General features: G+C 39.4%; 1 protein-coding gene across 7 annotated transcripts in view; it reads left to right on the plus strand.

The window, feature by feature from the left end:
- Positions 1-13,896, plus strand: part of SLC8A1 (solute carrier family 8 member A1) — a 2,780,038-nt gene extending 2,766,142 nt beyond the window's left edge. For all 7 annotated transcript variants that reach the window (XM_044057347.1, XM_044057374.1, XM_044057383.1 and 4 more), the window contains one exon: positions 11,459-13,896. In XM_044057347.1, the coding sequence (XP_043913282.1) occupies positions 11,459-11,835 (377 nt within the window). In that variant the 3' untranslated portion in view covers positions 11,836-13,896. The remainder of the gene's footprint in view (positions 1-11,458) is intronic.
- The last annotated feature ends 424 nt before the right edge of the window (positions 13,897-14,320 follow it).

The following is a 14,320-nucleotide window of genomic DNA, read 5'->3' on the forward strand; positions in this document are numbered from 1 at the left end:
CGTCAAGCATAGATCGCCTCTGAGTAGGCGGTAAGCAACTGAGTAGAGCTGGAGTTTCTTTATTCGAGCTGCATAGGACATCTGTTTGTAGCCCATGATCCTCTTGGTGAGGTACTTTTGGGGTCTCTCCAGTTGCTGCAGGTGTCGGGTAAGGTACATCCCAAAAGGGGCATTGTATTCAATTATGGGCCTGATGAGTGACGAGTAGAGGGGCACAATGACCTCTCTTGATCTAGATGTGAACCCTTTTGTGATAAGGTGGGCTATATAGAAGGTCTTTCAACCACTTTGGCAATGTGATTATCAAAGGAGAGATTACTATCTACATTGGTCCCCAAATCTCTAATTATTTCTTCCGTACTTAATGGATTACCACCTTTGTGGTAATTTGTGGGCACCTTGTTTTTCCCAAAGGGGATGACTATGCACTTTTTAGTATTTAGCTTGAGGCCGTGGCTCTGGCACCAAGCATCCATCTCTGTGAGACCCTTTTGGAGGATGCTTGTGTCAGCTGGAGATTCGATTATGGCCCCCAGTTTGCAGTCATCTGTGAACTTTGTCAGCCATAATCCGCCCGTGTTAGCCTGAACCTCAGAGAAGTATATACCGAACAAGAGAAGTCCCAGAACTGAGCCCTGTGGGATGCCACTTGTAACTGGTTTGGATTCGGACATGGCACCTGCAATTCTGACCATGTGAGTTCTATCTCTGAGCCAGTTTGCAACCCATCTTGTGATATAGGGGTTGATATTTAAGCTGGTAAGCTTATTTATGATGCCCGAGAGGGGTATTGTGTCCAAGGCTTTTACGAGGTCCAGGTAGGCTGTGTGGACTACCTTGCCCTCATCTATGGCTTTGGTAACTGTTTCAAAGAAATCAACTAGGTTTAAGAGACAAGATCTGCCCTTAACAAAGCCGAATTGGGTAGGGTCCAGTGTCTGGAGGCTCCCAATATCTTTGTTTATGAGTTCCATGATAATCCGCTCCATAGCTTTACAGACCAGACTAGTCAGGCTTATGGGGCGATAGTTTCCGGGGTCCGTTGTGGCACCACCTTTGTGGAGTGGGACCACTGTAGCTGTATGCCATTCTTTGGATACATATCCTGTAGTAAGGCTAAGTTTGAACAGTGACTTAAAGTGAGGGTTCAGTTCTTCTTGGAGCTCATGTAAGACACAGCCTAGGACACCGTCCAGTCCCATAGATGCTGTGTTTTTTGCTTTGGAGAGGGCAGCTTTCACCTGTGCATCTGTGATGTCAGGGAGGTTACATTCAGTTGGGATAGGCATTTGCTCCTTTGGGGGGAAGGGGGGGGGTTTGTGCTGAATCTGTCTGCTAGGATGTTGGCTATGTCTGTAGGTTCTGTATATTTTGTACCGTTATGCAACAATTCAGAGCATATCTGGGAGTTTCCGCCCATGTTCCTGACATAACTAAAGAAGGCCTTGTGATTATCTTTAGTGTCTAGGGCAATTTTTCTTTTGAAACTGGCCTTTGATGATTTTATTAGGGATCGAAGTTTCTTGCTTATACTGATCAGAGATGCCTTCCCTTTTTGGGATTTTGCTCTGTCATGTAGTAGCTTCCTCCTTCTGTTGTATAGCTTATTTATGGCCGGGGTCCACCAGACCGGTCTCCTGTTTTTGGAGGAGTGAGTATTGGTTTTATTTGGGATAGCACGATCCATGCATTCCTGCAGGTGCTCATAGAATGCATTTGTAAAGGATTCTGCGGATTGGGCTGTATTATCCTCTGGCCCAGGGGCTTTGAAGGATTCCACCTCAGTCTTGAGAAGTGCAAAGTTGGCTTTTGAGAAATTCTTTACAGTGATTTCCTTGGCTGGGGGTGGGGAAGGGATATGGATGTCCAGGGAAATTTGTTTATGGTCTGATCTTACCAATGAGGGGTTTACCTCTGGTGTGGAACATAGAGTGCCCATGTTGGTGATGACCAGGTCCAATATGTTGTTCCCTCTTGTGGGAGTGGTGACCAGTTGTTCCATTGCGTTAGAGTTTATAAATTCAAGGAACCATTGGGCTAGCGTGTTTGGGCTTGATTAGTTTTCCCAGTCAATGTTTGGGTAGTTGAAGTCACCCAATAACATAGTGTTTGGAGAGACCTTCATATTCTCCAGTGTTCTCAGGAATGCCAAGTGGGGTTCCTGTAATAGGGAGGGTGTTCTGTAGCAGGCTACAAACTGAAAGGCAGTTTTGCCCGCTGTTAGTTGCACATGAATGGTTTCTGATGCTTCGTGCAGTGCCACTAACACTGGAGGTGTAGGTATCTTTGATGAATATAGATACTCCCCCTCCTTTTGTGCTTCGGTCCAAGTTTTGGGGCCGAAACGCATGGTATGAGTTATAACCTGGTAGTGCTAGGGTGCTCTCAGGAGCCTTGAACCAGGTTTCTGTTACTGCACAGACATCAATTTTCTCCATACGGAGGAGAGCCTCGAGTGCGTGCATCTTCAGGTTTAGACTTCTGGCATTGAGTAGCATTACCTTTAGATTTTTTATCCTTGGGTTGTCTATGGAGGTGGGTTTGTCCTATGAGCCTTGCCTAAAAAAGGCACTGTGGGGGTGGCAAGAGCCTTGGCCAGTATACGAAAGCCTAAGGGTGACAGGTGCAAGCCGTCCCTAGCGAAGCAACGTGGCTTGTCGAGCATGTCATCCCAGGCTGACAGACACTGGATCCCCTTTGAATGACACCAATACTTTAGCCAGTTGTTGAAACTGATCATTTTGTCTTTATACTGTGGCATCATTCTTGGTGAGGGCAAGATGCTACTCAAGGTCAGGGTCATACCAGCCTGGGCTACATGGTCAGAGAGCTCCTCTATGTCTCTTTTCATGTAGTCCAGGGAGGTACGTCTCAGGTCATTCACACCAGCATGGACAATGACGGAGTCATACTTGTACTTGCTTTGGAGTGACCTGAGTGTTTGCATTATGTGGTGGATCCTGGCACCCAACAGGCAGCTTGCGCTGACCTTCTCCTTGTTCAGTCTGGTGAGCGGGACGTCAGTGTGCCGGACAATAGAGTCTCCTATAACAAGTGTATTTGGTGTGTTGTTTGGCCTTAAGGGCTGTGACTGTGAGGCACACTGATTTTGTGAGATATGTGATTCGTGGGTATTGTTGAGGGGTGGCTGTTGCTTGGATATCTGCTTAGGAGGTCTTTGCTGTTTAGGCAGATTTTTATTTAGAGCCTCCGAGTATGTTTTTGTGTGTTTATGTGTTGGGTATGCAGAAGCAATAGGTCTGTGTGAGACTGGATTTGTTGTGTGGGTGGTTACCTTTTCCTCCTGACTGATTGTGCCAGTCTTGGGTTGAGAGAGTTCTGCCTCCAGTTTGGCTGTGTAACTGCATCTCTCACATATATTAGAGTTTGTTGGAAGGAGGAGAGGGTTGTCTGTGTACATAAGGCAATTGTAACATTGCCTCAAAATTCCCAGATTCATCAGCTGGACTGGAGAGTAACCTTGAAACTGACCCTTGGACATACCAGATTAGTATAGGGAACTGTTTTTTTACTGATCAGATTAGGGAAGGGAACTGATTTTTCACTTGATCAGGAAGGACCAATCGGGAGTCTAATACTTATGACAAGTCAAGGAGCGTGTAGTGCTTTAGTTAGTTAGTGTTTCCTTATAAGAGCTGAGCAAGTGTAGGGCTTTAGAAAGATAATAGAGTGATTACTTTGAGAGTTTGAACAGTTCTAAGGGAAAAAGTGAAGAGCAGACTTTGTGGAGCCTGGAACAGTTTACACCTGTTTAGGCGGCGCTGCCCGAAGCTGCTCAGTGTGCAAAACCACGTAAAAAGAGAGTTGTAGGGTTTTAAGAGAGAGAGATCAAGGAGTTTAGAATTGACCCAAAATGGCCAATAAAACTACAGCTTCTAGGTAGTAACCACTCCTCCAGGGACAGGCTGGTGAACACAGAGATTTCCCTTTAGCCCAAGCAAGCACTGGCCTTCTAGAAACTTCCAAACAGTTCAGAACAGCAAATCTGTTAACTGAACTTTCTTAACTTTCAGAAAGTGGGAAAAAAGCAAGATTTTTTTTTTTCTTTTTGTTGTAGTTTAAAGGTAGCAGAGATACACAAGCAGCAAAATAATCACAACAGTGCAATAAATGACCCCACACTTGAGTGCTAGGCCAAAATCAGGTAAAATGCAGTTTTTAGAGAAAAAAAAAGATTTTAAATTAAGTGCAACACAGGAAATGCAGTAAACAGGCTCTAGATGTGTTCCAAGTACTGTTACAGATATAAACTTTAGCAAGCTGGAAAATGCCAAAACGTAGGCGGCAAAGCAGTAAAACTTAACAAAAAATCAGAAGAAAATACTTAAAATCCCAAAACTGGCTCCTTTTCTTCTCTCAGCATTTTCTCCCCTTGGTAGGTGCTTCAGCAACAACTAGCAAGCCTGAAAAGATGCCAAAACCATGAGGCAGCCTGGTTTTAAGAGAGAGAGAGATCAAGGAGTTTAGAATTGACCCAAAATGGCCAATAAAACTACAGCTTCTAGGTAGTAACCACTCCTCCAGGGACAGGCAGGCAGTGTTTACCACTCCCACTGGTGAGCACAGAGACTTCTCTTTAGCCCAAGCAAGCACTGGCCTTCTAGAAACTTCCAAACAGTTCAGAACAGCAAATCTGTAACTGAACTTTCTTAACTTTCAGAAAGTGGGAAAAAAGCAAGATTTTTTGTTTTTTTTCTTTTTGTTGTAGTTTAAAGGTAGCAGAGATACACAAGCAGCAAAATAATCACAACAGTGCAATAAATGACCCCACACTTGAGTGCTAGGCCAAAATCAGGTAAAATACAGTTTTTAGAGGAAAAAAACTATTTTAAATTAAGTGCAACACAGGAAATGCAGTAAACAGGCTCTAGATGTGTTCCAAGTACTGTTACTGTTACAGATATAAACTTTAGCAAGCCGGAAAATGCCAAAAAGTAGGCGGCAAAGCAGTAAAACTTAACAAAATTCAGAAGAAAATACTTAAAATCACAAAAGTGGCTCCTTTCCTTCTCTCAGTGTTTTCTCCCCTTGGTAGGATAATACATGTACATTTCTCTTCCTTCCAGTAGGACACACTGTTAATACATTTTATCATGAGAAAACATCATAAATACATTTTCAGCACAGGCATCTGTACAAATCAGTTTGATATGCAAATGACATATTATTATTTATAAAATTCCAGGTGGCTGTGCTAGCATATATTACAAATCCAGTTACCTATTTCTCCTGGCATGGCTGGCATTACCTCTTATGGTCGCACCTTGCCTGATGCCTGATTGATTATGTGAAAATCAACTTTTTCATACCAGGCCTCCTGAGAAGCAGACAACAATGCAGGCAGATCAGTTCCCCAGCTGGATTTCAGAGAGTCCAGGACTGTGTTTTAGAAGGCCTTCATCACTGTAGAATAGTATCCCAAACCCACCACTCAATTCTGTCTCCCAGAAGAGAGCTGACTACACCTAAATAAGAATAAAGATCACATCTGGATTGCCTCTGCATATATGATACTCTATGTCACAGATGGGTAATTGGCCTAAGTAATAATAGTGATCACATTTGAATTTCTTCTGCATATATGACACCACATGCCATGGACAGTTAATTGGATTCAAAAACATTCTGTGTTAATGAAGTTCATTGCCTATTTATTATGTAGTCCTAATGAAGGTAGCCCCAATGTTTAGCCCTCAATATACTCCAAAGATTGCAAGCTGTCTCCACAGCAGTATGTGAGCCATGTAGGCATGACAGGGACAAGTCTATAATACATGATGCAGTGTCACTGAAGCACAACAGGCAGCATGCTGTGGTAGTGCGCAGCTGTACTGCACACCATTTAAATACAAAAGTGCTTTTGCAGTCATCTGTCATGTATGACAGGGAAGACTGCAAGTGCAGCAACACTGTACATGCTCACAGCTATCACTAGAGATGCCTAAACTGTATGTTTCCTTTGTGTAGTGCTCCCTCTGTATGTCAGCAATGTTACTGCAGGCATATGGGCATTCTCCATGTAATACCTGCCAACATACGCATATGCATGCTCAAATCAATGCTGTGACATTCCATTAGATTTAATAGACTACAGATAGTGATCATGTTATAGCCAATTTATGCTTATCCAATTGTCTGGTTGTGAAAGGGAATAGTTTCAGGAAGTGGGTGTAGAACTACAGTATTCATTAGCATATGATGTACAAGAAATTACATAGGTCCCTTTTACAATCATGCATGATGGGAGATCTCAGGAGAGTGAGCTATTCTAACTGCTAAGTCTTTTAGGATCTGATCTCATGTCACAGGCAGAGTTACCTGACAGAAATAATGCTGGAGGTCCTTCTAACGCATCAGTTGTAATGGACACTACCCTTGTGATTGATATAACCCTTTCAGAGAAACATTTCTAAATTTCTAGATTGACCAGCTATCTGCCAATTTAATTTGTTCTGCAGGGAATATATCATCTTAAGTATTAGAACAAAAAGATGGCTGAACTCCATTCAGTCAAATTAGAGTCACTGAAAAGTCTGTCAAAACTTATCAAATTAAAGGTTCCTACTCTCGTACTGTCGTGATATTTAAATGTGGACAGTGTTCTTCTCTGTTCAGGCAATAACTAGGAGGATTTGTCAATTATTTTATGTATGTAACTCACATTATTGTCTATAACCAGTTAGGCACTGCCGTCACCCAACACGGGTCTACACTATGTGAAGATCAGCACCTGTAATTTGTTATGAATCTTTCAGGTCCTTTAAATGACTTTTCTTAAAATTTTACTGCCTCCTTGCTTGAAGAAACACCAGAGTGTATGACTCTTTCTGTTGTTTAATTCATTGTAATGCATGGAGCACCATGATTATGCTCAAAAATGGTGAGATAATATCCTGGTCATGCACTACTGCAGAGTGGAACTGAACTGTAACAGCATTTTCAAAGGACTGCAACAGATGTCACACACCTCCTAAGTACTGCTACTGTTGGTATCAGAGAAAGGATGGTCCTTTGCTCTCAACTGTCCTTGAATATCTTTCCCCATATATCCGCAAAAGTTTACAGACATTATGTCTGTAAGTAACATTTAAATTAAGGTGCTATTTAAAAGCTGACCCTGACTTTTTCCTTACTTGATCTCTGTGTAATGACACTTAAGTTCCTTACTGTCTTTCAAAGCAGATAAAACACTTTTGCTTTTTTTTTTTTTAACAGGTAGTACATGGAGTAGCTAAGACTCCATGCACAGCAGAGTTATGATCAGGTCTCACTGATCATAACCCATTATTATGTGTCCTCAACATGGATGCCAAGATTCACTTCTTGAGCTTTGCTTTTAAAGTCAATTTCTTGGTAGCCACGTCGTTAACACATAATAACATGGTTAAGATTGGAGATCTAATCATAACCCCTATATTGTCCATGGTAGGGTTTAGGTGCCATTTTGACTGACTTTTGTGATATTTACATGTTTTGTACAGTACTTAACACTGCTGCCTCACAGTTCTTTTTCTGTTTGGGTCCAGTCTGGGTTACCTTCTGTCTGGAGTTTGTCTGCCATCCTTTTGTCACAGTGGGTTTCTCCAGTGCTTCCAGTGTCATCCCACATTCCAAAGATGTGTTTAGGTGAATTAACCATTTTTCAAACTCGCTGTTTGTGTGTGTATGTTTTGTATGCGCGCGCGTGTGTGTTTGCATTGTGCATGCATGCTGCAGCATGTATATGTGTTTGTGTGGTTTCCTGTGACTCTGAAATGCATAAAACAGGTACTAAAAGGTATAAGTGGATGGATTTTTTTCTGACTTCAGAATATACATTTGTAGTTTGGGGGATGCAGTTCCTAAAAGTCTGTTTCACTAGATACCAGTATTTTTTTTTTTAGTTTTTAGTATACTGATTTGATGGGTAGTCCTTTTAGTCCTGGGGCAAAATGTTGAGAACCTCTTAGTGAAGTTTCTGTCATTTAGTTTTCAACTCAGTGAATGATCACAGTTGTTGTGATGCCAAATTTCCCATATAGATTTCCCTGTTTGAAAGGTACTACTCCTTATTCCGTTGTTTCTTCCAGTGATTTTCCTGAAGAGTTGTGTAATACACCCTCCTTTTGTGAGTGTAAAAACTTTCATCTTATTTAATCTCTCCTCTTTTCCTACGCTGCTGATGCACACCCTCCATAGAGATAGTTGCTATTCTCAGTGTGGTGTACTGTCTTTGTTGTTGTTCAGGCTGAGGTCTCCTTTGTCTCAATTAAAATTAGTTTTGTGCTTATAGTGCCTCAAAATATGGATTTTAGACTCTCCTATCCCTCCTTAAATTTGTACATTGTTAGTATATTTTCAGGTGTGGTATTGTGACATCCGTGAAGTTCAAGTCTCTTACTTTTACTACCATTGTACATCTCTCAGAACACTTGTCAAAGGATTATTTTCACTGATGTTATTTTGCCCAATTGTGCCATGATCACTACGTATATCTTTAGCATGTCTATATTCACCCCTTACTAAAGAAATATGCCCATGTCTGATTTGTATGTTACATTCAAAGAGGCTTACTTTATCTTCAAGTTCTTCTGCAATACTGCCTGTAAAACCATTAAGATGAGCCCCAGTACTAGAACACATGTAATTTCTGATAGTAACCCTGTTTGTTTGTAACTAGCTCTATACTATTACCCTTCGTGTCTGTTTTGATCCAATTACTTCCTGGAACCTTCTCTCAAAATTCCCAGTAGTTTAATATATAACTGGTCAGACTGTTTTGCTAATGTCTTGCCAGTGTATCACAGAAGTTTTGCAAGTTTTGGTCTGCTATTTCTCCATCCAGAGAAGTGTAATAGTTCCATTACCCAGAACCTGCCACTGAGAACTCATTGCATCCTAGATAGTGTTCCTTTCTGACCACATGGTACTTAGCATTTATTATTTACCTTGCCGTTAATGTCAGAGTGAAATGTTTTCTGATTTCTACAGATTTACCAACTCTGCATGTATAATTCCATTCTTTCTATTACTCATTTCTGCAGATCCTTCCCATAATTAATTAACATCAGTAGTCATTGGTGTCTGCTCTGTTTGCTTCTATCTACCAATCTTGCTAGCTATCTCTCAATCTATTTATCTGCCTTTCTCTTTGTTGCAGTATCAACGTGGGAAGTCTAGAAAATTTCAGACAATTAGTTTGCAGTGTATATATTTAGCATATCTGGATGACTCTTTGTAGATCAGACCTTATTTTTTTCTTTATTTAATGAATTTATTTGCTAACTAGTTATATGAAGTGGTATGTGTGAAGATATGTGAAGGCTGCCAGCCTAGCTAGATAGAATTTTGTAGATAATTCTGTGTCTTTGTAAATATTAATAAAAGCCATAGACTTGTTTTCTTAAATGTGAGAAGACTGTATTGGATGTTGAACTGCAAAAATATAACAACAGTGCACTCTGCTGTAAGAAAGCTGATAAGTCAACCATTTTATGACCACTTGAAGCTGTGGTGTCTGAACCAGCAGATTCTTTCTATTGTTTTGAGACCAGAGTTAATTGCTAGATTTTACATATACAATGTCTTTAATTGCTGTGGTTTCCTGACCAGGTGCAAGCTTACTAAGAAATATAAATGTAGAGTTTCTGTTAGCCAGGAAAACAAGAGAATTGTTAAGAAAGATGTAATCTAAAATGAGTCAGCAGGATGTATTATCAATTTAAAGGACTTTCCCAGAGACAGAAAGAGGGCATTTTTGGATTTTGTCTAAAGCTGACAACTCACCAGTACTCTGCTTTGCTCTGTATGTAAGTTTATTTAGAACTGTGATTGCTCTTAGATATAGATAGAAAATAATAAGTTTAATCTAGCTGTTTTTCTGTATTGATGTCAGAACTATTCTACTGTATTATTTTAAGCATTTTCCTGTGATCTATGAACTATTGACTAGCACTGTGTACTAAGAAGCATTGTCTTGTGTTTTTATTATTTATTATTAAATATTATTAAACCTTTCAACTGTGGCTGTTTTGTGTAGAGATAATTTAAGCTCTGGAGTACATTGCATGTATATAGTGATACTGCCCAAGCCACTCCAGTAGCTTTACCCTCAGTCACACTTACTATTTGGATAATAATATTGCACAGTAATAATTGGACACCCTTTAGTAAGGGCCTTATTAGTAGCTGATATTAGTGGTTAGTGGCAGTGATTTGTACCTTATAGCCTGGCAGAGAAGGGGGCATAGATGGAGAACCAGTGCCAGCCTTCCCCAGGAGTGTCTGTGTGTTTGTATAAAACTCGTATCTCAAAGTGTGTGTGTGTCAGCTACTTGGGCAGGGACATGAAGCACTGTTTGGACAGAGAGGGTGCTGGGAGTTTTAGCTTGACCACTAGGCTGAGACCTGTACCCTATAGCTGTGCCAGTGGGGAGTCTTACTGGAGATCTGGAGAGAAAGGGAGAAACCAGCCCCAGACTGACTGTGATCTCTGTGTACTCTTAAGGGAAATTGTACATTACTCTGTGTGTATTTCTTATCCTTCCCAATGTGGACGCCTCTCACTGGTATTAGTGGTGAGGACTGAGGCTCCTTGATTACTGGGCCAGTGCAAGAGCATCACAGTATGTCTTGAATATATTTTATCTGTGACTCAGACCACAAGAGGAAGAGGAAATATAATGTATATGTGAACAGATTAATGTAGCCATTTAAGTAGCATGTTTTTGGGAGCACACAACACTTCATCTTAGCCAAAAGCCCAAGAAGCAAGAATGGTAGTGGAGGAAACAGGAGTAATCAGAGATAATATATGCAGGCATGGGAAAAACATACAAAATTACAGGCAGACATTTACTGGAGATCAGGAATGAATCTAATACCCTGGAACTGTGATCTTAAGCTTTAAATCATTGAACTTCCATGCTTCCTTGTATGCCCAGTTTTAGAAAATCACATTTTGATGTACAAATTCCACACTGCTTGCCTTATGAAAGAGAAATGTCTTAAATTCAGTAGCCACAGTTTCCTGAAGCAATAAAATGATTTTCATTTTTTGTTCTGTAATATCAGATACAGACATTGTCTTGCATTTATGCTGTGTATTACATTATAGTGCTTGCAAAAATGAAGAGTCATATCAGATGATGCTGTTGTATCATTTCTTCCAGTAAAACTCTATTTTTTTCTGTGTTTAATTTCAGTCCTGAAACATACAGAATTTTTAACTTATCGAACATTAAGCACCTGTTGACTGCTTTTTGTCTTTATAGGAGAATAGATACAAGTGGAAGGGGGTAAACCAAAGGATCTTTATATTGATAGAGAAGAGATATATGCTTTGCAGGCAGAGATGTCTTGAACATAGGGAAAAGTCATAAACTATGCTGTCGTCATGGAAAATCTAGAATGCCATTGCTATCTCTAATAATTTTTTTCTTTTTTTGTTCTATTCCAGATACATTTGCTAGCAAAGTAGCCGCAATTCAAGATCAGTATGCTGATGCATCTATAGGAAATGTTACTGGCAGCAACGCTGTCAATGTCTTCCTGGGTATCGGTGTGGCCTGGTCCATTGCTGCGATCTACAAAGCTGCTCATGGAGAAGTTTTTCACGTCGATCCTGGCACACTAGCTTTCTCTGTCACCCTGTTTACCATTTTTGCTTTCATAAACGTTGGAGTGTTACTTTACAGAAGAAGGCCAGAGATCGGAGGCGAGTTAGGAGGACCACGGACTGCCAAGCTTTTAACTTCAGGTCTCTTTTCCCTGCTATGGCTCCTGTACATTCTCTTCTCATCTCTGGAGGCCTACTGCCACATAAAGGGCTTCTAAAAAACTACAATACAGATAAATAAATATATAAATATTGTATAAGAACATTGAAAAACAAGTGGACATGTACTATTTTTACTTACCTGCTAATGGAATGCAGCTATGGGGGGGCATTCCTTTTCCAAGGTATGAATAAGAATTCACAGAGATTTCACCCAATGAAGAGCATCTTTTGTTGAACAAGGCATGAATGCAGGACTGCTTTGCAGTGGCACCTGCAGATATATAGTATAGTTGTAAACTTTATAAGAGTTTGGTATTTTTTAAGGCATAAAAAAGAAACACTACGCTGGGGTGGGGCTATAAATAAAATTGCTGCTGGATGCAATGTGAAGTGAACACTGAAAACAGTCATCCACAACTAAAAGAATTGCATAAATTTAGAATGTAAACACAGTGTGGCTAGTTATAAGTCACTCTCTATAATTTTTTTAAAGAAACACTTGCACTAGAAAGTACATGGAATGCTGAAATTTGATTAGTGGACGGACATTCATAACCTGAGCATGTCGGTTCACTTTAATGCTATAATGCCTGTGTAATTATTAGACTTAGTGCATTTGTTTGTTCTGCAACATATGAACAAAACAATTTGACCTGACATTTCCCATTTTTTATAATGTGTTTCCAGGATATGTACCCTCCATATTCTCAGTATGCCATGCTCAGTTGTGTGTACCTTCTTATCACACATTTGTCTGTTCTTACACTGCCTGTCCTTTGAAAGTTGTTCTGTAGATTATTAACTCAGCTTTCAGCCCAAACCCTGAGCATCAGTTGTGCAGTATTTCTCTATGTTTGCTAATGCACCATGTTCTCTCAAAGGAACACTGTTGTGGTACTTGTAGCACTGGTCTGAATGAATGTGACCATGTTTGTCGCTTTTAATAAGGATACATCTGTTCAGCAGTGTGCGTTCAATATCAAGAGTTGTGAATATGTTTTCCAGCTGACTTTTTCAGTGTTTGATATCAAAGGGAAAAACTGAACTTTTTTCAGAACACAACTGATTGTTTTATAAAAAAAAAACACGTTAACTGTCTATATAAAAAAGGACTTTGTAAGCAAGATAATATAAAAAAACTTATTGCCATATAAAACATTATGGAATGTAATAAGTGTGAGTGACTATCAGTGTGAACATAACCACAAAGATTAGTAATGAAGTCTATTCTTTAAGAATTCTGCTTCAGAATGAAAATGTGTAAGTATAGATACAGTGGTCATTTAAAATGAACTTAAGCTTCAGGAGATATAAACTTCCATAATGGTTCAAAATGTAAATGTTTTTATCCACAGCAAAAAGGAATATTGCCATATGAACTTTTATTGTGATGCAGAATCAGAGAGTTCTGTTTTCTCACAAATACATGTTCAGCATATGCAGATCACAAGCATCTGCTGGGTTTGTTCTATATAGAGAATACTTTTTGTCATTTGTTTTCTTAAAAAACACATTTCACTGTATTTAAATAGTATTTATGTGTTGTTTGAAGTATTATTTTGTTTTATTACTTTTTTGGCATTTGTTTTTCTGTTTTTCCTTGAGGGCATATTTAAAAATTTGTTTCAGTCCAAGGTATATAAAAGTGATCTAAATCCTGAACAAAACCAGGGTTTATTTGGTTTATTTTGTAATAGGAGGAAACACTCATGTTGGTTTTCAGCTTGTTGCCAGAAAAGAGAGGCTGTTGTTAAAAATTATCCATAATGAACCAAAATATGTAACTCATTGTATTCTTATGTGTGTGAACAGAATAATTTTCCACAGTATCATGCAAATTCCATTATCAAGTGGTATTATCTGAGTTAAATGTTGTCATCAGAACAGGCAGTCGGGACATTAACCTATTAAGTACTTTGATATACAGTACCTCAAAATTATGTCCCACTTCAAACTGCAATATTATATTAGTATTGGGATGAAACTCAAGTTCTTAATGTGAACATAAAACCCACATTCTGCCAGCCTTCAGGTTCCTGAATGGTATAGTGCAGCTTGAAAAAGCAAGATGATATATATCTTCATTGACATTCACAATTAAACATGCATTTCTCAAACTCAGGTGTGTGTGTGTGAAGTCTGTTTAATAGTCTAAACATATTGTTTTCATATGCATCCTTGAAAGTTTTGAGTTTTGTGGTTCAGTAGTCAGTTTTCTAGTGTCACACATATTTTGGAAATATTTATAATCATTCCTTTCTGTTCTGTCCAGCAGCCATTTTGTATTCATTAGTTCCTCAAGTCAAACCATCATCAGAGTTGAGTCTGGCCTGAATTGAATGTTTCATTTCACATATTCAATTAACTGGTATTGATATGTTCTTATTTATTACCAGGTAGTGGTCAGAATGTGCTGGGATTTGCTTTTGTAGTAGGGCTTAGCTTATCTGAATATTTAGAAAGTTTTGCCAGACTTTTTATCAACAGCAATAATTGTGCCTCTGAGTAAGAGTAAGGTAATAAAACTATAGTGAAGATGTT

This window comes from Protopterus annectens, chromosome 1.part2 (assembly GCF_019279795.1).
Source record: "Protopterus annectens isolate FY-2018-M chromosome 1.part2, PAN1.0, whole genome shotgun sequence".
NCBI lineage: Eukaryota > Metazoa > Chordata > Ceratodontiformes > Protopteridae > Protopterus > Protopterus annectens.